The sequence below is a fragment of the Schistocerca piceifrons genome, unplaced genomic scaffold (assembly GCF_021461385.2).
Source record: "Schistocerca piceifrons isolate TAMUIC-IGC-003096 unplaced genomic scaffold, iqSchPice1.1 HiC_scaffold_845, whole genome shotgun sequence".
NCBI classification, from domain to species: Eukaryota; Metazoa; Arthropoda; class Insecta; order Orthoptera; family Acrididae; genus Schistocerca; species Schistocerca piceifrons.
In genome coordinates, this window is record NW_025729108.1 from 824,420 (window position 1) to 851,667 (window position 27,248).

General features: G+C 41.2%; 1 protein-coding gene across 1 annotated transcript in view; it reads right to left on the minus strand.

Moving 5' to 3' along the window:
- LOC124770941 (zinc finger protein 431-like) overlaps positions 1–7,590 on the minus strand; it is a 105,861-nt gene extending 98,271 nt beyond the window's left edge. The window contains exons 1-2 of the mRNA XM_047249240.1: positions 7,434–7,590; positions 5,842–5,930 (exon numbers count right to left, since the gene is read on the minus strand). Coding sequence (XP_047105196.1) covers positions 5,842–5,913 — 72 coding nt within the window. The 5' untranslated portion in view covers positions 5,914–5,930; positions 7,434–7,590. The remainder of the gene's footprint in view (positions 1–5,841; positions 5,931–7,433) is intronic.
- Between the last annotated feature and the right edge of the window lie 19,658 nt (positions 7,591–27,248).

Below are 27,248 nucleotides of genomic sequence, written 5' to 3' on the forward strand. Positions count from 1 at the left end.
CCTTCTCCATATCAGAGACCTCAGTAGTCATTATACATCGTGAGAGAGCAAAATGAGGTGCTCTGCGGAGCTCATTGACTTTGAATGTGGTCAGGTGTTAGGGTGACATATGTCTGTATGCAAGCTTTCCACACTCCTGAACATTCCTACGTCCACTGTTTCTGATGAGATAGTGAAGTGGAAACATGAAGGGACACATGCAGCACAAAAGCATACAGGCCAATCTTGTCTGCTGACTGAAAGATACTGCCGACATTTGGAGAAGGCTGTAATGTGTAATAGGCAGATATCTATCCAGACCTGAAAGAACTGCAAAAAGGTAGGAATTGTAAGAGAAAGTGGATAAAGTGAAAGGATCAGAGATTGTAGAGTGTTTCAGAAAGCACTAGGGAACCATTGACAAGGACATGGGTAAGAGATACAGCAGAAGAGGAATGGTAGCTTTGAGAGATTACTAGTGAAAGTAGCAGAGGATCAAGTAGGTAAAAAGACGAGGCTAGTAGAAATCCTTGGGTAACAGAGGAGATACTGAATTTAATAGATGAATGGTGAAAATATAAAAATGCAGTAAATGAAGCAGGCTAAAAGGAATAAAAACGTCTCAAAAATGAGATCAACAGGAAGTGCAAAATGGCTCAGCAGGGATGGTAACAGGACAAATTTAAGGAAGTAGAGGCATATATGACTAGGGGTAAGACAGACACTGCCTACTGGAATACTGAAGAGACCTATAGAAGGTCTATACAAGGCCGATGCACTTGCGGGCAATATTTTGAAATTGGAAGAGAACGTAGATGAGGATGAAATGGGAGATACGATACTGCGTGAAGAATTTGACAGTGCTGAAAGACATAAGTTGAAACAAGGCCCTGGGAGGAGACAACATCCATTAAAACTACTGATAGCCTTGGGACAGCCAGCCTTGAAAAAACTCTGCCATCTGGTCAGAAAAATGTATGAGACAGGAAAAATACCCCCAGACTTCAAGAAGAATATAATAATTGCAATCCCAAAGAAAACAAATGTTGACAGGCGTGAAAATTACCGATCTATCAGTTTAATAAGTCATGGCTGTAGAATACTAACATGAATTCTTTACAGCCGAATGGAAAAACTGGTAGGTACCGACCTCAGGGAAGATTAGTTTTGATTCCGTAGAAACGTTGGAACACGTGAGGCAATACTGCCCCTATGATTTATCTTAGATGATAGATGAAGGAAAGGCAAACCTACATTTCTAGTATTTGTAAACTTAAAGAAAGCTTTCGACAATGTTGACTGGCATACTCTCTTTCAATTCTGAAGGTGGCAGTCGTCAAATTCAGGGAGTGAAAGGCTATTTACAATTTGTACAGAAACCAGATGGCAGTTATAAAAATGGAGGAGCGAAAGGGAAGCAGTGGTTGGGAAGGGAGTGAGACAGGGTTTTAGCCTATCCCTGATATCGCTCAGTCTGCATATTGAGCAAGCAATAAAGGGAACAAATGAAAAATTTTGAGTAGGAATTAAAATCCAGGGAGGAGAAATAAAAACTTTGAGGTTAGCTAATGACATTGTAATTCTGTCGGAGACAGTAAAGGGCCTGGAAGATCAGTTGAACAGAATGGACAGCGCATTCAAATAGGGATATAAGACGAACATCAACAAAAGCAAAACAAGGATAATGGAATGTAGTCGAATTAAATTGGGTGATGATGACAGAATTACATTATGAAATAAGACAATTAAGGTAATAGATAAGTTTTGGTATTTGGGGAGCAAAATAACTGACGAAGGTTGAAGTAGAGAGAATATAAAATGTAGTCTGGCAGTGCCGAGGACAGCATTTCTGAAGAAGAGAAATTTGTTCACATTGAGTATACATTTAAGTGTCAGGAAGTCTTTTCTGAAAGTATTTGCATTGAGTGTATCCATGTATGGAAGTGAAACATGGACAATAAATAGTTTAGACGAGAAGAGAACAGAAGCTTTCGAAATGTGGTGCTACAGAAGAATGCTGAAGATTAGATGGGTAGATAATATGACTAATGAGGAGATACTGAATAGAATTGGGGAGAAGAGGAATTTGTGGCACAACTTAACTATAGGGTGGGGAACAAAATGTGTTACCAATTGTTTCTTTTACAATTTACGCCGCACATTAGATACTCCACTGGGATCTCTACAGCAGTACCAGCAGAGCTTGGAAAAACAAATGAGTTACGAAATGACGTGTAATTCATGATACTGCCACTAGGAGACTAGTAACCAGCAATGGCTGACAATGGAAGACTGACGACACAGCAACGATTGGCAATTGTGTTACTTTTCCATGAAACAAAAAGCCTTGTTGTGACTCAGAGGTGTTTTTGACAACAGTTTAACACACGATGGGTCCCTTGCAAGAAGACCATTCACAGGTTGTACGATAAATTTGTACAGGAAGGATCAGCACTGGATCCGAAGTGACCTTGGCCTAAGCCTGTTTGTTCGCCGGAGAATATTTAAGCAGTATGAGTAGCTGTACAGAGAAGTCCCGGGAAATTGTGTAGAAAGGCAGCAGTGCAATTGGGAATATCCAGTTGCTCCATTCAGTGCATTCTTAAAAGTGGCCTCCAAATGTACCCATACAAGATGACCTGTGCACAGAAGCTCACTGAAGAACACATGCAGCAGAGACTACTGTTTGCTCAGTGTGTGGAGGATAGGGAAGGAACTCTCAACAACGTTTGGTTTTCAGATGAGGCGCATTTTCATTTAGATGGTGTGGTTAACAAACAAAATGTACACTTTTGGGCAACTGAAAACCTGCAAGTGCTTCATGAACGACATTATGCTCCGAGGATTACAGCGTGGGCAGCAATTTCCAGTCACGGACTTACTGGACCCTTTTTCTTTGAAGAAACTGAACAGCGAACATTATTTGAGCATGCTTCGCAATAGATTCATTCCACAGCTTCTTGCTACTGCCTTGCCCTTCAACACACAGTGATTCATGCAAGATGGAGCAAGGCCACATACTGCAAACACTGTGTTGGAGTTTTTACACGAGCATTTCGACATGCGGATCATTTCACTCAGGTTTCCAGGTCGCTTCAATGATGGACAAAATTGGCCCCTCAATAGTCCAGACCTCAATCCATGTGACTTTTCTTTGGGGGTACCTAAGGGAAAAAATTTCCTGAAACGTCCATGTGATTTAATGGGGCTCAGAAGACTTATTCTTTACGCTTTCAGTGAAATTAGGGAAGACATGTGCCATAGGGTACTCACTAACTTCAGCCTTTCTTTGAAGAAAGTTAGGAAACGAAATGGTGGACATATTGAGCATGTACTGAGTTAGAACAAATCTCCATGGACAGCTCTTCATTGTAGTATATGTTCCTTTCAGATTGTATTGACAATAAAAAACAAAATGGTAACACATTTCGTGTGCCACCCTATAGAAGAAGGGACTGGTTGGTAGGACAGGTTCTGAGCCATCAATGGATCATCGATTTAGTATTGGAGGGAAGGGTGGAGGGTGAAAATCAGAGGGAGACCAAGACATGAATACACTAAACAGATTCAGGAGGATGTGGGTTGCAGTAGTTACTCAGGGATGAAGAAGCTTGCACAGGATATAGAGTAGCATGGAGAGCTGCATCAATCCAGTCTTGTCACTGAAGAGCACAACAACAACAACAGAAGGGGTGGATGTGCTTTGCAACCAGTTTACAATACTTCTTTTGTGACACAGTGCCTCACACGAGCTCCGCTGTACAGTCTGACGCCTTTGATTCATTCTTATTGATCATCCTCAATACTGACCCGGTTTGAGCCAATGAATTTTCAACTGTTTGCAAAACTTAAAGAACACCTTCAGGGACTCAACTTTGATAGTGATTAACTAGTATGAGCGTAGGTGAGGCTGTGGGTCTGCCAACGAAGTCAAGCATTCTACAGTGACGACACCAACAACCTGGTGTCTCACTGGGAGAAAGGTGTTCAGTGCCACGGTGACTATGTTTGAAATAAATATACAAACACGAAGAATAAATATGTTAAATATTAAGTCTGTTTTAATTAAAATGCTTCAATAATTTCCGAATAGAAATTGTGTGTCATTACTTTCCAGCATGTGCTCATGCCCAAAATATACACCAATTAAAAATTAACATTTAATTAATTTGGCAAAGAAGGTGGCTTTCAACTGATACAAAGTTAAGGTCATAGGGAAGTTCAGTTCATCAACTAACACAGCACACAGAGTATGAGAAGACTTCTTGTAGGTAGAAAGTTACATTATGGGCACCATTTGGATGTTTTGGTTAACATTAGGCTGTGCTACTGATCAATTTGTTACCATATCCTTTACTTGGCTTTCACATTTCTAGACTTTGTCAGCTCACAGCCACACTGCCACTTTTGAACATAGGCTAAGCCTTGAGATGCACTATGAATCAGACTCCCACTACAACCAATGTTACAAGGGGGGAGTGGGTCTAGAACCACATTTTAACCTTGTAGCCTTTGAATAGTTCTCCAGTTTAGGTCCAAAGTCAATGGATCTTCAAACTGCTTTTCGTTTACATGATGTGTGTTGTGCATACATATCATCCTCAATGCCAAACCATCATTACATCAGGGGTCAAAGCCAAAGCCTGAACTGTGTTGGGTCTAACCACTCTTTTACTGTATTTAATAAAATTTAGTATATTTATTTTCCTATCATTTCCTCACAGTGATTGTTTAGGATTACTGTTGTGATAATGCTTGTCAAAAGAATTGCAGGCTGTTCACATAGTTTGTATAATCTATAATGATGTACTCAAATATATTCAAATGCAAATGCTGCATTAATGCTATCCCAGTACTTCTGCAGTTGCACTCAAGATGGATGTTGAAACAGATTTTTTCAGCACAGATAGTTCACAAGTAGTTTGCATGATTGTGTCAGTGCGCTCAATTCTCATTTGCAGGATAAAAATACTAGTGGCACCAAGTGAATTTGTTTGCTGCTGATAGGTGAATACCCTACAACCAGTTGCACTACATCAGATTTCAAGTGACATGCGTATGTAAGATTATTTACACCAGTAACTGTAACATTGTGACAGTTTCACAAACAATATGCGTAACAATGTGCAGCAAATGCAGAAAGTGGTTATGAACAAACCTGTCAATATTTGATGTGTAGCCCCATGGCTTCATCAAAACTTTGCTGCCAACATACAAATTCATTCTGCTGTGTAACAATTTATGCTTCCAATGTGATATTTGTCTGAAATTTAACTTTACTGCTGAGAGTCCTACTTACATATGGTTCAATATTCAAAGTAAACAAAATATACTTCTCAGATTAATGACCATGCGAGTGTCACTTCAAAATTATTTATAAATAATTTATTTCACATTATCAGTAAATAAATTACAATTCTCATTCCATACCATGATACACTGCAATAATGCATTAACTGCAGCCATACCATTTATAAATTTAATGGCACTGCTAAGGTTCACTACAGTCATAATCATTCTTAAGTTGCATATTAAGCTTGTCATTCAAAAGAAGTGTATGAGCAGAATATACCCACTTTATGGCAACCAGTTTATCAGTATAATTGGGTTGTGCATTAAAAAAGTTTTCCATGTTTACTAAACATTAAATTGAAACTCTGGCTAAATTCTATGTGAGGTTTAATACAAGGCTTATTTCAATGCACTGTGTAAAATGTCATATTTAATACAATAAGTTCATGAGTTTAGTAAACCGAATTATTCATGTTTCCAGCTGTATGACATCAATTGTATGTATTCACGCGTCACACTGCACACAGAAATTAATGAAACCCTGTTAAGAAATACAAGTAAGCCACTTACTATGAAGTGTAACTCAGTTTGTACTTCATCAGTTTCCTCTTTTTTTATCCACTTACTTAGCTCCTGGTCCATCGTTTCAGTTCTACAGTCTGAAAAGAAAAAGCAATCAGATAAGAAAAGTTTTGATATAAATGCATTCACATTTTGCAGGTCATGAAGAGTGAGAACAATCATAAAATAACATGCAATGGAAACCGAGCATTTAAAGTTGCTACTGCTTCTTTGTAACACTGGCTCATGGATACCTTCCTGTTGTGACAATTATGGAAGATGTGTAATTTTGTGTACATGCATTAACTTCAGCATTACAAACAATCACAGCAGTCAATAGATTGCAGCGAAATTACTCAATAACATCAAATATTTCATTCAATACTTGGTTCATTGTGTTAATTTCAGTGTGATAGGGACATGAAGAAAATCCGGACATATGGATTGTTTATAAGTGAATATGCATTTTCAACATAGGCATTACCTTGAAACTTACTTCATCTGTATTCATTCACGGATGTATGCCCAATTTACAGGAAGCGTCATCATTTTAGAATCTTTACCTGCTATTAAAGGAAACCAATACCTGCACTGTAGACTGCACATTGCAATGCGGAAGTTCTCATTCTTGATTACCATTAAGATTAAACATTGGTTAGCATTTTCTAACAAAACTGATTTACTGAAACGACTTCATACTAACTGTAAATATGATGAATGATCTATTGAGTTCTGATGACATGTAATGCTTTACGTTAGGCAGATTATAGTTAATCTGTACCTTGTATCTCGCCAGTTCGTAAATGATGTTGCAGTACTCTTATACAGAACTCCATTAAAACCCACACACTACAACAAACTGGTATTTACATATGATTACACGAATACTAACGACACGAATAATCAAAGCACAGTGAAAACTAACAAAATGCAACAGAATTGCAGCATTTCCTTCCATGCGAACATACTCAAACCATGAAATGATGTAGTAACTGTGGGCACTTTAAAAAATGCTTACGTTAGCCCTAAAATCTGGAGCCGCTATATGTCTACATCACATCACAGGAAATTATCATCGCAATCATTATTACTGCTAAGTAAGTCAAAATAACCGTACTAACATGGACAACCTTTGAATTTCACTGTCCGCCTTTTCTCGTTAGCCACGAAGTATATGAGGAGATTACTTCGTAGACAAACTGCTCCTGACAGCACGTCACACACTCAGCCGTTTCTTTTACGAAGATACACGTAGCGATTTTACCGGTCAGACCAAAAACAAGCACTAACAACTCAGGTATTTAGTAGTTATGAACATAACCTGAAAAATTACAACATTCACACACCGTCACCAAGCACACTATAGGTGATGTGATCACAATTAAATACAGAATAAAATCTCATCCTTATGTAACCATTAAAAATTAAAACATACGAAAGACAGCAGCCTCAAACAGCAGTCATCACAAGATATTCGCGAACTATTACACTCATCAAACTCAACTGTTACTGTGATAGAAATTAAGTACCATGTTAATTTACTTGCGAAACACATTTCTTCACTTATTCTTATTTGCAGTTTATTAACGCTTATAAATTACCTGGAGAATGTCACACACAAATTTCCACAACACCATGAGGTTGCTGCTGACTACACGGTACACGAAGGATGACAGTATCGCATCGCAGAACCAGCAGATGCATTCAAAACCAGCGTTAGTGATGGGCTAAACTGCGATTTTCCGATATCAGCGATTTCTGTGAATGCTACTTTTCAGTATCTGTTATTCTTAACTGTAATTGTCGCAGTTAAGAGTCGCAGTTAAGGAACATAGGTCGTGTATCCCTCCGCCACTGCTACTTCTGCGATTTCTGCTACTTCTGCGATTTCTGTGACTCCTGCGATTTCTGCGACTTAACCACCGTATGAAAGAGTTACATCTGTCAACACAGAAAATTGCATCGCAACAAACCTGTCATTGGCAAGTATGTTCTACGTTTTTTCTTCCGTTGGCTTTAATTTTGTATTAAAGAAACAACTGTGAAAATATTAATAGTGTAATTAATATGTAAGTAGCCGTACAGTACCGTAATAGTTCGTGTTTAGAAAATGAATTCTAACATATTGTTATGCTCACAGGTACCTGAACTACCTTTCAGTCACTCAGTAAAGTGATAACTCAAAATATCATTGTCAACAGATCAGAAGAAATTGCCACTGCGTCTTTAGACCGTTTTCGTCAGACGAGAGGTTAGTTTCTAAGCGTTTCGATGGACTTAATTACTTCAGTGAGATCGTTCTTGCAAATGTGACATTCATTATAGCAAATATTAGCAATCTACTCTGTCAATTATATTGCTAGTAATTAGTGACAGCAAAAATTGTTTAATAATCCTTGTGTTTTTGCAGACGCAGTTCTGACTCTGATTACTGGTTGCTGTACGTATCTGTACGTATCTGAGGCTGTTGAGAGAGACTCGTGAAGATTCAAGACAGCTCTTAGAGGATTTGCAGTTTAAAAGTGAAATAAGTGTGTGAATGATTAAACTGTGTTTTATTGAAGTTGTTGTGCGATTTTAAAGGCATAATAAATGTTAAATACAGTGAGTGAATAATAAAAATCTCATTTTCCACATGTTAAGCCGTCCAATACCCGTAATTTTCCGCCACTTACTTATTGGTAAACACTTGTTGGAGAGTGACATGCCGCCCCCCCCCCCCCCCTTTCTCCACAATCTTGGTGTGACACTGACCTGTAACATATCCCGAAGTCTACAATATGCATTTTGAGGCTGTTGATGTGAAAGTGGGAAGTACAGATCTTCCAGTTAAATCGGGAATAGCTTAAGTGCATTACTTGAAAGTAACACAGGAAAAGCATACTTATGTAGGTGGTAGTAGTGTCGGCAAAAAGTTCTTGTGTGTGAAGTTGCCATGTAGAACACCAGGTGTAAAACTTTTCTCCCGAGTCTTGAACTGTGTCGGAACAAAAGTGAGGCATTCATATGACTGTTTTCATTTCACTACACTTACACAGATGTCTGAGTTCTGCTGTGTTAACATTGCAAAGTCCTGTAGGCATGTGGAGTATTAACCAAAATTGTCATATTGGAAGCAGAATCAAACACATTTGTTACGTTACTTGATATTTTCAGGAGAAAAAGGCAATGTTGCTTCTTATTAATATAATACATTCAGAGTCACAGCAGTATTTGACCAACCATAGCTGGTGCTGAATGTGCATGTCGTCATATAATATGAAGGGCTTATTTCAATTGTGGTACAAGTCCATTACCTCCACTTTTCTGTCTATAATGCTTCTGAAATTAATGATCCAAACAAACATAAATAAAGGTTCATCTCTAGCAAGAAGCCATATGCTTGAATATTTCTGTTATCTCAACTGCAGATTTTTCAGCGGTCATTTAACTTTACGACTCTGTAGCTGAAAATGAACAAAAATGGACTTGTACCACTATTGAAATAAGCCCTTCATATGCACACACAGCACATCGATCTCGTGAGGCACAAGGCTCTCATATCGAAGTACGTACGTCTGTCAACAGATGGCACTAGGAAAAGTATGTTAACTGCGCTTTTTAGTTGCTGCTTGCGACTCTTAGTTGCGATTTGTCACAGAAATCGCAGTTTGACCACAGTCTAATATAACTGTGGTTTGACTGGGTAGCGAATAGCGTAGTACGAACTTTGCTCAACAGATGGCAGTGCTAACTGCGCTTTTTAGTTGCTATTTGCGACTCTTAGTTGCGACTTGTCGCGGAAATCGCAGTTTCACTCGATAGCGTGTCGCATAGATGAGCGTAGTACGAAGTTTGGCCTACAGATGGCAGTGCTAACTGCGCTTTTTAGTTGCTACTTGCAACTTGTCACGGAAATCGCAGTTTCACTCGATAGCGTGTCGCAGAGATGAGCGTAGTACTAACTTTGGCCTACAGATGGCAGTGCTAAATGCGCTTTTTAGTTGCTACTTCCGACTCTTAGTTACGACTTCTCACAGAGATCGCAGTTGGACTCGATAGCGTGTCGCAGAGACGAGCGTAGTACGAATTTTGGCCTACAGATGGCAATGTTAACTGCGCTTTTTAGTTGCGACTTCTAGCCCCGACTTGTTACTAAAAACGCAGAAAGGAGTATGGAATTCGGCCAACAGATGGCTCACGGCATTGAATGTGAAATGCTACTTGCGACTGCTAACTGTGACTGAAATCGCAGTTAGATTTTGTAAAGTTGATATTGTAATATCTGCGACTTCTCAATCACTGTGATTTCTAACAGATACGCGATTTCCTGCCCACCACTAACCAGCGTGAATCTTGTCGCTCGTGGGGCCAACAGCAGAATTTTACGTCTTTTTCAGCGAGTGTTACAAGATATGTAATTAATAGTTTTTTTCTGTATTTTCTATAGTATTTGCGGGTCAACAGAAGCATCCGATCTTACCCGTCGGCTTTGACCCGTGACGTAAGCGTGTTGTGGTGTGTGACGTCATTACGGCGCGGAGTTTGATTTGCGATTGTGGCGTGTTTGTAGATGTCTTGTTTTTGTTTGTCGTGCTCTCTGGTGGTGTGTTCATGGTTTTCGTTTGTTTCGTTTGTTTCGTGTGGTGGGGTCAGTTTTCTGTTGCTCAGGTGTTGGATTTGAAGCGGAATTTCTATTAGTGAGTTAATGGTTAATTTAATGTTCATTGCTGTACGTCGGGTGAGTTTGTTATCGTGACGTAAGGGACCTACACATTGATCTGTAGCGTAGCCCTGAATACGAGGTTAGGTTGGGAGTTTTTTTTTGGAATGCGGCCGCGGCAGCGGCCGCCTATGATTCGAAAATATTGATTTGACACTAATGAACATGTATACGTAATATGAAGCAATTTGATGAACATATTGATCTGTAGCGTAGCCCACTTGAGGTTAGGTTGGGAGTTTTTTTTTTGGAATGCGGCCGCGGCAGCGGCCGCCTATGATTCGAAAATATTGATTTGACACTAATGAACATGTATACGTAATATGAAGCAATTTGATGAACATATTGATCTGTAGCGTAGCCCACTTGAGGTTAGGTTGGGAGTTTTTTTTTGGAATGCGGCAGCGGCCGCCTATGATTCGAAAATATTGATTTGACACTAATGAAGCCTGTGGGGGGATGGGGGGGCACTGCAGACTCCCCCCACCGCATAACGACACATGATGATCAAATTTTGAAAAAAAATGAAAAATTTTTTCCGTACCTGCTAAACTGCATAAGTGCCGATGTATGTAGGTGTAAGGGAAGCTTTCGTTTCTTAGTTTTCTATTGGGGGATGTGATCGGTAGGTTCTGTTGAGCTATATAGGTTAAGGGAAGTGTCCGATTATGGATAGGAATGTGTTTTTTGGTATTTGGTCAGTTTTGTGATGTTGATTTATTTCGTTGTTTTGCGTGGTTTTGAATGGCGGTCGGTGGCTACATTTCTGTATATTTAGTTTCTCCGCACCCAAAAACCCCTAATTTCCCACGCTTGTCCCGTTACAGTCATTAGGCTTTTTGTGAAACTTGTGTATTTCAGTGTTTACAATACGTATGCGATGTTTTTATATCCGCCATATTGGAATTGTTTATAGTCGTTTCCGCGGTATTTGTGACGTCATGGGTCAAAGCCGACGGGTAAGATCGGACGCTTCTGTATTTCCGTATTTGCGTGCATTAGTGTGAAATAGACTTGATAAATTGAAGGTTTCAGTTTTTATTTGCGTCTGAATAGGAAAAGCGAAGGACAGCTTCGCGTGTAAGCAAACGTTTGTTTACATTCTTAAATTACATTGTTAAATGCGCGGGATCATCAATTAAGTAGTGCACAATACTCAGTATTTACGTTTATTAGTGTCATTTAGACTCGATACATTGAAGATAGCTGTTTTTATACATTTTATTAGGTCATTTTTCGCGTGTGCGTGAACGTTTCTTTACATTATAAATACGAGGGTTAATCAGTTTAAGTTATTGTTGGATGCTCAGTATTCACGCTTATTAGTGTCATTTAGGCTCGTTACATTGAAGGTGGCAGTTTTTATATGTTTTATTAGGAAAAGTGATACTGACGGTGGACTCTAACGCCACTTGCATACGTTTGACTAGCGCAACCTGCCAGCGTTAACAGTTAAGTAGACGTAAAATGCGTGGTAAATTAGCGTTACACTAAAATGTCTGAGTAAATCAATGTTACAATAAAACTTCTGAGCCATTCTTACATACGGTTTAGTTAGCAGAAAGCTAATACTCTCCTCGCCGTCTGCTTATTTTCCTTAGCTTGTTGTGGGCATTAGTGATCGTGTACTGTGAGCCTATGGGTTCCTATAAAGTACAGCTCGTATTTGTGCTTTTCATTCTGAACTCTTATTGTTAGCGAAAGGTTTTGTTTTGTACCTGCATCTGTCAGTGTACAATACTCAGTATTTACGTTTATTTGTGTCATTTCGACTCGATACATTGAATGTAACCGTTTTTATAGTTTTATTAGGCCATTTTCGCGTGTACGTAAACGTTTGTTTACACTGTAAATGCGAGGGATAACCAGTAGGTGTAGTTTACCGCTGGTTACTGTTTAACATTTATAAATAACATTCACTATATAGCCCCTAGCAGTATACTGTAGGTCACTGTTTTTTCCTGTAGTATCCACTTAATAGCCCCTAGCAGCAAAATAAGCACCAGATCTAGCTTCTACCATAAATTTTTATTGTTTTTCATTTTTGAGTGTCCTTTCTGCCACCTAGAGTGTAGTTGTTAACCTTGTGTGGCAGTAGATTTCCTTACGTTTCTTATAGTAAATCACATATTAGCTAGATGGATAGGGACTGTGTCTGTTGTGTGCGGATGCAGGAGGAGTTAGCCACAGTCCAAATGCAGCTGGAAGCTTTGTTGGCCACAGTCAACTGGCTCCAGAGTGCCACCTTGAGGTGCGGTGGGGATGGGGTGCCTGGGGCAGCCTTTTCTGTACTAGATGTGCAGGGAGGGGGGCGGGGGAGAGATGACACAGCTCTCTGTCACTGAGCCGACCTACACTAGTAACATAAAACTGTTTATTTGCTGCCATTAATCATCAGTGAGGAAAGAAGTCAACAAACCTAACTCAAAAACTTCATAAAAAGACTGAAAGCATTACAATAACACACACATGGAAAAATATCCTAAATGTAAAACCAAAATGAACTCCCAACACTGAAAAGATAGTCAACAAAAATGTAATAAAGGAGAAATTTTTAAAAAGAAAATCAGAAACTAAATATATTGTGTCATTTCTTATTAATGTGCTCTATTTGTATGTATACAGTCAATTGAATAAAGCTGAAAAAAGGTTCAAGTCATGGCTGTCATACAAATTTTAATTAATTTCTTCAGCTTCTATCATTATTAAAGATAAAGCTGAGACTCATACACTTCAAGGAAACTTTAAAACCATCAGTTCATGAAATGAAAGAAAATGATCTGTTTTATGCCCAATTGTGCAATAAAATCTACAAAGAAATGTAAATCCAAGTGTATGAAATATCTTTGATTTGTGAATATTTCAATACCATAAACAGAGGATCATTTATAATTTTTGTCTCTCTGATGCGGTGTATGCAGTACTTTCACTCCTGTGCACTTCACACGTGTAAAACAGACATCAAGGGACTCCAAACCTCCTGTTTGTGTATTAGTCAGTACAGTATCTTCTCTGAAAAATAACATGAAGAATGACAGAGAGCGTGGATCATTCTCTGGCTGATTGCTGTGTCCTCAGGACAAGTTTTTAAATGCGTGATTAATTGGACTAAAATGATTTTTTTTCTAGTCAAATTTGTCACCACCCTTTCTTCCTCGGACAGACTATCAATTACATCTTGTAGACACAAGACTACATGTTACACTTGTTGAGGTACATGACTTCAAGACTGTCATGGTCAGAATCTGTGGAGGAGTTACCACTTGTATCAACATCAAATAATTCATCCCCACTGTCATGCTTCATATCTTCATAATTTCTTCCTCAATAGAAGGGAACAACAACAACAACATATTCAATAGAAGGGCTGAAGATAAAAACATTTGGATAAACAGGGGCGTCCGATATCACCCGTCGTCTTTGATCCGTGACATAAGGATGTTGTGGTGTGTGACGTCATGACGGTGCGGAGTTTAGTTTATGGGTGTGTTGTGTTTGTAGCTGTCGTCTTGTTGCAGTTGGAGGTGTCCTCAAGTGGTGTGTGTATGGTCCGCCTATTATGTGGTGTATTGGGTTTATTTGGTTATTACTGCTTGAAGTGTGCATTTATCGGTCATGACTGTTATAGAAGAACAGAAATTTGTTTCAGTGAGTTAAGAATTAAGTTTGTGTTGTGTTTATGTTATTGTGGTGTCATTTGCTGTTTGTCGAGTGGTAAATCATTTAATTTAATTTGTGGCTTCTTTTGTTTGGTATGGATATGTTTTCTAAGTTTAATTGGGTTAAGGTTGACGGAGGGGGGGGCTGGTTTGTTTTGGATGTGTTTTTGTTTGTTTGTTTGGCGTAGGTGGGGGGATTGGGGTTGCTGACCTAGTATGTAGCACTGGAACTTTTTTGTGGTAAGTAGCCATTTTTTGGATCTATTGTTTGCATGTTATGATGATTGGTGGAGTATTTGTGTGTTGTTGGGTCAGTGTTATTTACTGCATGTGTTGGTAGTTGGTGTTTTGTTATCAGCACTTGTGGTTGATATATGTATCTTAGGGGAAGTACTTTATTTAAATTTTTTTGGTATCGTCAGTTGTATTTGAGCTATATAGGTCAAGGGAAGTGTCCGATTCCAATGACTCATCATAGCTACGTGTTTTGGTATTGTGAGCTGCTGTTGACCTGTATAAGTCAAGTGAAGTGTCCGATTCCCATTTTTGATGGTATGTGTAGTCGCAGTGTTGCAATTTTTCTAGATGTCAATTTTTCTTTTGTGGTATTGGCAATTGTGGTTGAGCTATGTACGAGGGCAGTTCAATAAGTAATGCAACACATTTTTTTCTGAAACAGGGGTTGTTTTATTCAGCATTGAAATACACCAGGTTATTCCCCAATCTTTTAGCTACACGACACTATTTTTCAACTTATCTCCATTCAATGCTACGGCCTTACGCCACCTTGAAATGAGGGCCTGTATGCCTGCACGGTACAATTCCACTGGTCAATGTCGGAGCCAACGTCGTACTGCATCAATAACTTCTTCATCATCCGCGTAGTGCCTCCCACGGATTGCGTCCTTCATTGGGCCAAACATATGGAAATCTGACGGTGCGAGATCGGGGCTGTAGGGTGCATGAGGAAGAACAGTCCACTGAAGTTTTGTGAGCTCCTCTTGGGTGCGAAGACTTGTGTGAGGTCTTGCGTTGTCATGAAGAAGGAGAAGTTCGTTCAGATTTTTGTGCCTACGAACACACTGAAGTCGTTTCTTCAATTTCTGAAGAGTAGCACAATACACTTCAGAGTTGATTGTTTGACCATGGGGAAGGACATCGAACAGAATAACCCCTTCAGCGTCCCAGAAGACTGTAACCATGACTTTATCAGCTGAGGGTATGGCTTTAAACTTTTCCTTGGTAGGGGAGTGGGTGTGGCGCCACTCCATTTATTGCCGTTTTGTTTCAGGTTCGAAGTGATGAACCCATGTTTCATCGCCTGTAACAATCTTTGACAAGAAATTGTCACCCTGAGCCACATGACGAGCAAGCAGTTCCGTACAGATGGTTCTCCTTTGCTCTTTATGGTGTTCGGTTAGACAACAAGGGACCCAGCAGGAACAAACCTTTGAATATCCCAACTGGTGAACAATTGTGACAGCACTACCAACAGAGATGTCAAGTTGAGCACTGAGTTGTTTGATAGTGATCCGTCGATCATCTCGAACGAGTGTGTTCGCACGCTCCGCCATTGCAGGAGTCACAGCTATGCACGGCCGGCGCGCACGCGGGAGATCAGACAGTCTTGCTTGACCTTGCGGCGATGATGACACACGCTTTTCCCAACGACTCGCCGTGCTTTTTTCCACTGCCAGATCACCATAGACATTCTGCAAGCGCCTATGAATATCTGAGATGCCCTGGTTTTCTGCCAAAAGAAACTCGATCACTGCCCGTTGTTTGCAACGCACATCCGTTACAGACGCCATTTTAACAGCTCCGTACAGCGCTGCCACCTGTCGGAAGTCAATGAAACTATACGAGACGAAGCGGGAATGTTTGAAAATATTCCACAAGAAATTTCCGGTTTTTTCAACCAAAATTGGCCGAGAAAAAAAAATGTGTCGCATTACTTATTGAACTGCCCTCGTAGATGAAGGGAAGTGACAGATTCCCGTGAATATTGTGAATATAGTGGAATTGGGGAAATTTTGATTGGTTTTATGTTATCGTCATGTGTGTGTGTATGTGTGTGTGTGTGTGTGTGTGTGTGTGTGTGTGTGTGTGTGTGTGTGTCCACCCAAAAACCCCCAATTTCCCGCGCTGGTCCCGTTAGTTTGATTATATTTATGGATTTTGTAATCATGTTTACATAATGACCTCATAGGCGCCATATTGGAGACGTTGTGAATGGTCGTGTCCACCATATTGGTGACGTCACTGGTCAAAGTATACGGGTGGAATCGGACATTTCCGTAACCCCAAACGTTTTTATTCTACACTCCTGGAAATGGAAAAAAGAACACATTGACGCCGGTGTGTCAGACCCACCATACTTGCTCCGGACACTGCGAGAGGGCTGTACAAGCAATGATCACACGCACGGCACAGCGGACACACCAGGAACCGCGGCGTTGGCCGTCGAATGGCGCTAGCTGCGCAGCATTTGTGCACCGCCGCCGTCAGTGTCAGCCAGTTTGCCGTGGCATACGGAGCTCCATCGCAGTCTTTAACACTGGTAGCATGCCGCGATAGCGTGGACGTGAACCGTATGTGCAGTTGACGGACTTTGAGCGAGGGCGTATAGTGGGCATGCGGGAGGCCGGGTACACGTACCGCCGAATTGCTCAACACGTGAGGCGTGAGGTCTCCACAGTACATCGATGCTGTCGCCAGTGGTCGGCGGAAGGTGCACGTGCCCGTCGACCTGGGACCGGACCGCAGCGACGCACAGATGCACGCCAAGACCGTAGGATCCTACCCAGTGCCGTAGGGGACCGCACCGCCACTTCCCAGCAAATTAGGGACACTGTTGCTCCTGGGGTATCGGCGAGGACCATTCGCAACCGTCTCCATGAAGCTGGGCTACGGTCCCGCAAACCATTAGACCGTCTTCCGCTCACGCCCCAACATCGTGCAGCCCGCCTCCAGTGGTGTCGCGACAGGCGTGAATTGAGGGACGAATGGAGACGTGTCGTCTTCAGCGATGAGAGTCGCTTCTGCCTTGGTGCCAATGATGGTCGTATGCGTGTTTGGCGCCGTGAAGGTGAGCGCCGCAATCAGGACTGCATACGACCGAGGCACACAGGGCCAACACCCGGCATCATGGTGTGGGGAGCGATCTCCTACACTGGCCATACACCACTGGTGATCGTCGAGGGGACACTGAATAGTGCACGGTACATCCAAACCGTCATCGAACCCATCGTTCTACCATTCCTAGACCGGCAAGGGAACTTGCTGTTCCAACAGGACAATGCACGTCCGCATGTATCCTGTGCCACCCAACGTGCTCTAGAAGGTGTAAGTCAACTACCCTGGCCAGCAAGATCACCGGATCTGTCCCCCATTGAGCATGTTTGGGACTGGATGAAGCGTCGTCTCACGCGGTCTGCACGTCCAGCACGAACGCTGGTCCAACTGAGGCGCCAGGTGGAAATGGCATGGCAAGCCGTTCCACAGGACTACATCCAGCACCTCTACGATCGTCTCCATGGGAGAATAGCAGCCTGCATTGCTGCGAAAGGTGGATATACACTGTACTAGTGCCGACATTGTGCATGCTCTGTTGCCTGTGTCTATGTGCCTGTGGTTCTGTCAGTGTGATCATGTGATGTATCTGACCCCAGGAATGTGTCAATAAAGTTTCCCCTTCCTGGGACAATGAATTCACGGTGTTCTTATTTCAATTTCCAGGAGTGTATTTTTGATGAACAGTAAGATGAAGTAAAATTGAATGCAGTGAAATAATATCGTAGTAGACACAGTACTACTACCAACTTAGTAGCCAGAACTGTGGGGAAACTGCTAAAAAATAGGTTCAAAGCTATATTGTGCACTTAAATTCATGAACAGTACACAGCTGCCTGCGAAGTTGCACATGTATACTTGTCATTAGTGGTCAGGGGGCAGCAGGATGGCTTAAGTTAACTCATCAATAGTGCTCAAGGAAAACCCACAAGCTGTGATAAACTCGTCAAAAGTACCTGGTGACCGGCAGTGAGGCAGTGGTTGGCCAAGAAATTTATTTGGAGGGTGGGCCCTGAAATTGTCATTTTGTATATACACTCCTGGAAATTGAAATAAGAACACCGTGAATTCATTGTCCCAGGAAGGGGAAACTTTATTGAGACATTCCTGGGGTCAGATACATCACATGATCACACTGACAGAACCACAGACACATAGACACAGGCAACAGAGCACGCACAATGTCGGCACTAGTACAGTGTATATCCACCTTTTGCAGCAATGCAGGCTGCTATTCTCCCATGGAGACGATCGTAGAGATGCTGGATGTAGTCCTGTGGAACGGCTTGCCATGCCATTTCCACCTGGCGCCTCAGTTGGACCAGCGTTCGTGCTGGACGTGCAGACCGCGTGAGACGACGCTTCATCCAGTCCCAAACATGCTCAATGGGGGACAGATCTGGAGATCTTGCTGGCCAGGGTAGTTGACTTACACCTTCTAGAGCACGTTGGGTGGCACGGGATACATGCGGACGTGCATTGTCCTGTTGCAACAGCAAGTTCCCTTGCCGGTCTAGGAATGGTAGAACGATGGGTTCGATGACGGTTTGGATGTACTGTGCACTATTCAGTGTCCCCTCGACGATCACCAGTGGTGTACGGCCAGTGTAGGAGATCGCTCCCCACACCATGATGCCGGGTGTTGGCCCTGTGTGCCTCGGTCGTATGCAGTCCTGATTGTGGCGCTTACCTGCACGGCGCCAAACATGCATACGACCATCATTGGCACCATGGCAGAAGCGGCTCTCATTGCTGAAGACGACATGTCTCCATTCGTCCCTCCATTCACGCCTGTCGCGACACCACTGGAGGTGGGCTGCACGATGTTGGGGCGTGAGCGGAAGACGGCCTAACTGTGTGCGGGACCGTAGCCCAGCTTCATGGAGATGGTTGCGAATGGTCCTCGCAGATACCCCAGGAGCAACAGTGTCCCTAATTTGCTGGGAAGTGGCGGTGCGGTCCCCTACGGCACTGCGTAGGATCCTACGGTCTTGGCATGCATCCGTGCGTCGCTGCGGTCCGGTCCCAGGTCGACGGGCACGTGCACCTTCCGCCGACCACTGGCGACAACATCGATGTACTGTGGAGACCTCACGCCCCACGTGTTGAGCAATTCGGCGGTACGTCCACCTGGCCTGCCGCATGCCCACTACACGCCCTCGCTCAAAGTCCTTCAACTGCACATACGGTTCACGTCCACGCTGTCGCGGCATGCTACCAGTGTTAAAGACTGCGATGGAGCTCCGTATGCCACGCCAAACTGGCTGACACTGACGGCGGCGGTGCACAAATGCTGCGCAGCTAGTGCCATTCGACGGCCAACACCGCGGTTCCTGGTGTGTCCGCTGTGCCGTGCGTGTGATCATTGCTTGTACAGCCCTCTCGCTGTGTCCGGAGCAAGTATGGTGGGTCTGACACACCGGTGTCAATATGTTCTTTTTTCCATTTCCAGGAGTGTAGCTCAGTTGGTCAGTTTCATACTGCGTCATGCCCAAAAACAAGTGTGTCCATTCATAGTAGTGAATCGTATTAAAAAAACTGTGTTAATAAAAGCCAAGTTAAGGAAAAACAGTAGTGTCCTACGATTTCGAACCGAGCATCACAAGAAGTGAACCAAGTATGGCTTATCCCTGGACAATAAGAATAACAATAAAGATGAGGATGATGATGATGATGTAGTATTTCACATTAATATTAAAGGATATAATTTTCAACAGACAAAACATCATGCTGCGTTAACCGAAGCGTGTGTCATTCAACGGAAATAATTAATTCATTGTACATGTGCTATACCAATCAACGATATCAATTCATTTTGAAATGTGAATTGACCACCTAGTATCTGTTAATGAGCAACTTTGGTGGCAACCACTGAACAATGCAACTAGCTGATAGTAATAATTTGAATCTAAGCTTGCTTGCTAAAGAGACTTGATTTTGTAACCCCAAATACAGACTCACATAATTGCCAGAGTGGACATTATCAACAAATATTGACTGAAATATCAGACAGTTCTGTGTCGCCTCGCTTTCATGTAGTGAAGAATTCTGCCTGGGCATAGAAGAAGGACATTACAATTTTGCTGATCTCGGAAGTGCTAGTAGGTAGCAGTAGGAAGTTTGACAGCCAGAAACCACACTTTTGAGAGTAGTTGTTTGCTGATGAGACTTGTGTTCTGGAATAAGTTCATCAGTCTGTTTCCGTTTGATCTTGCAATTTCTCTTATTTTGTGTAGAGCTGATTGCCAGTTTTTGGCTGCCATTTTCACTGGCATTTGTGTGTCTCAAGTACCATGTGCTCCCTTTGTTAAGTTTGTGGTTTCCGATAAATACAAGTGGAGTTTTGTGTGGATTTATTTTGGGCCTTGCCACTTTTTCAACATTTTGGAGGGCTCTTGTATTCTTGGAAAGTCGGTCTTCTCTTTATGAAGGATCCTATGTTGTCAGTGTAAGCTTTACATTTCACTGTAGCGCCGGGCAACTTGATTCCGGTGATGGTGTTGGTTTTCCGCTGCAAGGGATCCAGGGCCATTGCAAATAATGCCACTGAGAGTGGGCAGCCTTGTCTCACCAACCTCTGAACTTCCATCAGTTTTGTGTTACGGACGTTTATTTATGGCCTGGAGGTGGTGCTCTTAAGTATATTCATTATTATTCAGATGAAAGGGTATCCAGGCATAGTTTTTCTAGAATCTTTTAAAGATAGCCGTGGTTCACTCTAGAGAAGGCCTTATCAAAGTCCATTGGCACAATCGCAGCATCGAATTTGGGAAATACGGAAGCGTCCGATCTAACCCGTCGGCTTTGACCCATGACGTCACAAATATAGCGGAAACGACAGTTCCAATATGGCGGATATAGAAACGTTGCATACGTATCACAAAGACGAAAACACACAGAAAAACAACACACACAAAGGTTTCACAAGAACAATCTGCTAACATTGATAGCAAACAAAGATAATAATAAACAAGTGGTACTCAAGACCAGGCAGGGGGGGGGGCTGCGCCCCCCCCCCCTGACCCCCCCCGCCAAAAAAAAAACTCCCAACCTAACCTCGTATTCAGGGCTACGCTACAGATCAATGTGTAGGTCAATCAAAAGATAAAAAAAAGAAACAAATAAAAAAAGAAAAAAACAATATTGATTCATTAGACATAACGAGTAGCGACAAAACATATAGACCATAAAGATTGAACAATCTAATGGCAAACTGATAAAAGCCTCATAGACGACGTTAAAACAAAAAGTACAGTAAAAAGGTAAACTATATATTACAGGCCCTAAAACTCCTACTAAGGTAACGTCAACGAGGCAACATCTACAAACATGCCACACTCACAAACCAAACTCCGCGCCGTAATGACGTCACACACCACAACACCCTTACGTCACGGGTCAAAGCCGACGCGTGAGATCGGATGTTTCTGTTGACCCCGAATTTGTTTACTGATGTAATGCCTATGACTTCTCTATATTTGGCTAAAGCCTCATAGGTGGCCCTTCTGGGCATGGCACGTGTCTGGTGAGGGTGTATCATTTTCTTCATCAGCACTTTTAATTTGTCTGCCATGCATTGTGCTGCTATTTTGTAGTCAGTGTGATAGGTCTGTAATCCTCTATTTTTCACAATGCTGCTTTCTTCAGCATTAAGATAGTGTGTTACTTTTTAAAATGTGGTATTTTCTGACCACCAATCACATCATTTACGACTGGTGAAGATGTCCCTGGCGATATCCCAGTACATATGGTAGAATTCAATGGGAATCCCACGTGTCCTGGCGATTTTCCAGCTGTGCTGGATTTAACGGTGGTATGGACATCATCCTTTTCCATACTTCTTTCCAGGTTCAATTTGTCTTTGTCCATCAGAATGACATGCAAGATCTATAGGAGAACAGTTGGCTGAGGTATTTATGTACCTGCTCCAGGTACATAAATTGTGTTGTGTGCACCAGAAAGTACTTCTGTTGAAGAGTCTCAATCTAAGATAAAACATGCTGTACCCTGTTTACATAGAAAACATCAACCCAGTCACATATGTTGTCTGATACCCATATCACCATACTTTTGATAATAAACATTGGTGCAGTAGTAAGTCGAATTGTTTTTATAAATCAGGAAATATTCCATCTACCTTATTCCCTCAATCTTTGTCTTTGAGGATGGTATGTGGAGTAAAACAAATAAATAAATTCAAAAAAAGTGTAAGGGGGTGTTGTGTGATGGAGGTTTTTAGAATTCGTGCTTGTTGGTTTGGAGGAGGTCATTCTGCTTGAAATAACTGTAAATATTTGTAGAGATGTTATACCTCAACAGCATCATAGGTTCAAGCGATTGCCACAGTATATCTTTTTTTTTATTTTTAAAACCAGTTTTAATATAATATTTGAGTTTCCTTTAATACCTGTAGTATTATTAATTTTCTTATTTGCTACAAAGGCTACACTTGAATTTACTTCCACTCTTTTCATCTGTAATAAAACATAGGGCCTGATTTTAATTCCATTTGGTCTGGATTTTTTCAACGCTTCTGATAACCTTTCTACGTATTATTTGGTCTTAATTAACTCCTCTTGCAACTCCACTAACCTAGATCGTGATCCCAGAGTTCTGCAGTTTGTCACTGTTTAAGAAGTTGTAGAAACTGTTGTGGCATTGGCAAGACAGCCAATCCACTATGAGGAAGCCGAAAGGCACGCATTTAAGCTCACGCAGGCTGGCGTGAGGTCTGGAACAGAACAAGGAAGTTAGACTTTAGCAAAAAAGGTCGTAGCTGTTGGAATACTTAACATTAATCCATAATTGGTGAACATAGCTCTTGACGGTACAAATTTTACAGCATCCATAGTAACTGGTAATGGCACCTTGCTAGGTCGTAGCAAATGACGTAGCTGAAGGCTATGCTAACTATCATCTCGGCAAATGAGAGCGTACTTTGTCAGTGAACCATTGCTAGCAACTGGGGCGAGTGCTAGGAAGTCTCTGTAGACCTGCCGTGTGATGGCGCTCGGTCTGCAATCACTGATAGTGGCGACACGAGGGTCCGACTTATACTAACGGACCACGGCCGATTTAAAGGCTACCACCTAGCAAGTGTGGTGTCTGGCGGTGACTCCACAGAAACATTTGTGTTTCTAAGGCCCAAGTGATCAAATGCAGAAGTAGCTGTATGTGCCCTGTGGTCTGAGGCCATTGCCCGAGTTTCCTAAGTACAGTTTTATATATTCAGCATTACCCATTCTGTATAAGAGTATAACTCTTGATTCTTTAGATACTGTGGAAAGTTGAGGCGAAATTGACGTAAGATAGCACTTATACTGTGCATGCTTTTAGTGATGACATAGCATCACGCTCAAATCTTAACAACTTTTTTTCCATTTATGGACTTCTTTTTTTACTTTCTGCTCTGTTGTGGTTAATATAAAATTAGTACCAGACCTAAAATTTTGACAGAGCTAAGTCTCTTCTTGGAAAGTTTTGTGTTGAAATTTCAATGCAAGCGAGAAAAGTTTACTTTCTACCAGTTATAAATTTTCTCTAGATTATTTATTAATGTACCATAAACCTTGTTATAATGTTGTATTGTTTATCTTATCTTGTGTCCCGCCTTACATTTGTAACTTATTTTACATATATACTCCTCTACTTCATTGTGTGCAGTAGTCTGTTACAATATCTTACTTATTGATATTAGTAGTTCCTTTTACCCTATTACTAATTTTCACCTCTCCATTCATTTGTTATTTCAAAATAACGTCTTTCTTTTATAATCCCATGTTAAGGGTTTCAGAGTCTTACATGCTTACAGATTTCTTTTGTTACATTACTGATTATCAGAAAATTACTTCTCAAATGTTCACTTTCTATACAGAATGATTCATATTTTGTGTACATGGTTTGAGTTACACTAAAACAAACAGAGTAGTGTCAGAAATTTGAGCCCATGTTACTTCTACAGTAATTGAAAAAAGGTAGATGAAATATCTCATGTATAAAATTTACTCTGTGAGCTATTGATTGATACTGTTTTTGGAGATAGCAATATTATGTAGATCAAAATATGGAGTGACATATGTACAGGCACATCAATGCTGCCCCTAATGCATTGTGTGTGTGCTGTGGTGCCAGTGATGGAAATGAAGTAGCGAGGCATGTCATTATTGAGAAATAGCATCTCATATGAAATGGCAGTCAATTAGATACATTGTCATGATGGTTTTTGAGTCTAGTAGGCAACCTGATACGAAAACTATGAATAATTACGCTGGAAAAGTCAAAATGGTTATTATACAGGATGTTACAAAAAGGTACGGCCAAACTTTCAGGAAATATTCCTCACACACAAAGGAAGAAAATATGTTATGTGGACATGTGTCCGGAAACGCTTAATTTCCATGTTAGAGCTCATTTTATTACTTCTCTTCAAATCACATTAATCATGGAATGGAAACACACAGCAACAGAACGTACCAGCGTGACTTCAAACACTTTGTTACAGGAAATGTTCAAAATGTCCTCCATTAGCGAGGATACATGCATCCACCCTCCATTGCATGGAATCCCTGATGCATGTGATGCAGCCCTGGAGAATGGCATATTCTATCACAGCCATCCACAATACGAGCACGAAGAGTCTCTACACCTGGTACCGGGGTTGCGTAGACAAGAGCTTTCAAATGCCCCCATAAATGAAAGTCAAGAGGGTTGAGGTCAGGAGAGCGTGGAGGGCATGGAATTGGTCCGCCTCTACCAATCCATCGGTCACTGAATCTGTTGTTGAGAAGCGTATGAACACTTCGACTGAAATGTGCAGGAGCTCCATCGTGCATGAACCACATGTTGTGTCGTACTTGTAAAGGCACATATTCTAGCAGCACAGGTAGAGTATCTCGTATGAAACCATGACGGTGAATTGAGGAAGTACAGTACATACTGACGAAACTAAAATGAGCTCTAACATGGAAATTAAGCGTTTCCAGACACATGTCCACATAACATCTTTTCTTTATTTGTGTGTGAGGAATGTTTCCTGAAAGTTTGGCCGTACCTTTTTGTAACACCCTGTATAACCTGCTCTCCTATTATAAGGCCTTAGTATCATGATTATGGTGATAGTTTTCTGCTTCATACAAAAGGTGAAAAGGAAAGGATTAAAAGGAAAAAAGATAAAAACGAGTCATTCCATGTCAGATAAACACAGAAAAGTACAATTTTCAACCTGACCTATTTCAATATTCATGAAATTTGGTGTGTTCATTGCTCATAACAAGAGAATGAAAAATAACAAATTACAGAATTTTAGCACAAGTAACACAGGAGTAATGGCCACTTGAAGCTCTAAAAATGTGCTGATAATTCGACAAGTACTGCTGACAAAAACAGCTGAAATTTCCATTCTAATGAAGACACAAGAGTGAATCAGGTAATTTTGGAAATTTCTTGAAACAAGCTTTTCAATGATATGTGAGATTGTCATAGTTGAAGAATGTACACAATTAACGTCAGTGACCTTGACCTTTGACCTTGAATATTGAAAAACATACCACCTATGAAACTGATGAAATAATATATTTTCTTCTTCATGTTACACTGTACAACAGTAAAAAGTCAAGTTGGGGTGATAATGGGTTTATGAGGTATAAATTAATACATGCAGGAATGTGTTCTTCATGCAAAATAAATTGTGTTCAGAGTCTGACAATGACACAAAGCACTGAAAAACATGTTTATTGTTAAAAAGGTGGTGGTCTAACAATGCACTGGAAGGTAACGATGTAGGCGGGCCATGAACAACCTAACAAATATTTTATGGTAGCGTGCGTGCAACGTGTACACAGAAAGTTGCTGCAATAGGTCTTGTGTGTTGAAATTATACAAATCCACCTGGAGATGAAGTTTGAGATCATCATGTATTGCTGTAACCCATTCAGGGAAGATGGACTCAGCAGATGTAAGAAAAATCTATGTAAAGTGCAAATGCGGATGATTAGTGGCATAATGACAGATTACAAAATATGTGGTAAATGTAGAAAAAAATTAACTCAGGGACAAGGGTGGGTGGCCGACCCAGCTACATTGAAACACGTGGAAACCACGAACCTGTATTGCTCCTCAGATGAGTCACACATCTGGAGCCCCAAAAGTTGCTTTAGATGCATTAAATGATTATTATCTCTTGGCAAATTCCTAGTGAAAAAGAACAGACTGGAAAAGAAAACATATGCGCAGAAAAACATTGAACAAGTTCTGAGTTATTGCAAAGTAAATACATACCTAGTGTCGAAAAAAATGCAGATTATGAAACAAATCTTGAATCTGAAATGGTAGAGCAATTGAAAGAGAAATTCAGTACCAGCACTGCAGACAGTGAGAAGATGCAGATGCTGACACATCTTCTGAAAAGTTGGAGCTTTCGAAGGATTGAAAATGAATTTGGATCCTCTAACTATTTAGTGAGAAAAGCAAAACAAATGTGGTATCTTAGAGAATCCCAAGCCAAGACCTACATGTGTCTTAAGTGAACAATTGTGAATGGTGTCATATTCTACAACAGACATAATAAGCCACTATTTGCCTGGGAAGAAGGATTTTGTTTCTGTTAATGAGCAGGGTTTCAGGGTTCATACACAAAAATGATTAGTGTTGGGAAACCTGCATTAACTATATCAGGCATTCAAAGATTAAAACCCAGGACTGAAGATAGGACTATTGAAATTCTGCCAGTTGTGACCCAAGAACTGTGTTTTGGCTGGTGCAGGCAGAGTACCATAGCTGGTAGATGCGCAGACAATGGGGTAAGTGTGGGGAGATCAGTGGTGGTGGGGTTCTGGGCAGGCACTGTAGGGTAAATACTGAGTGCTGGAGGGCAAGTGCTATTCTAAACGGAAGCCTACACTCACATATTTTGTAAATATTAAGAGAGGCCCCTCATGCCCACATTTGCATGGTGCCTATTCAAAAAGATTTGTCACCTCTTCTGT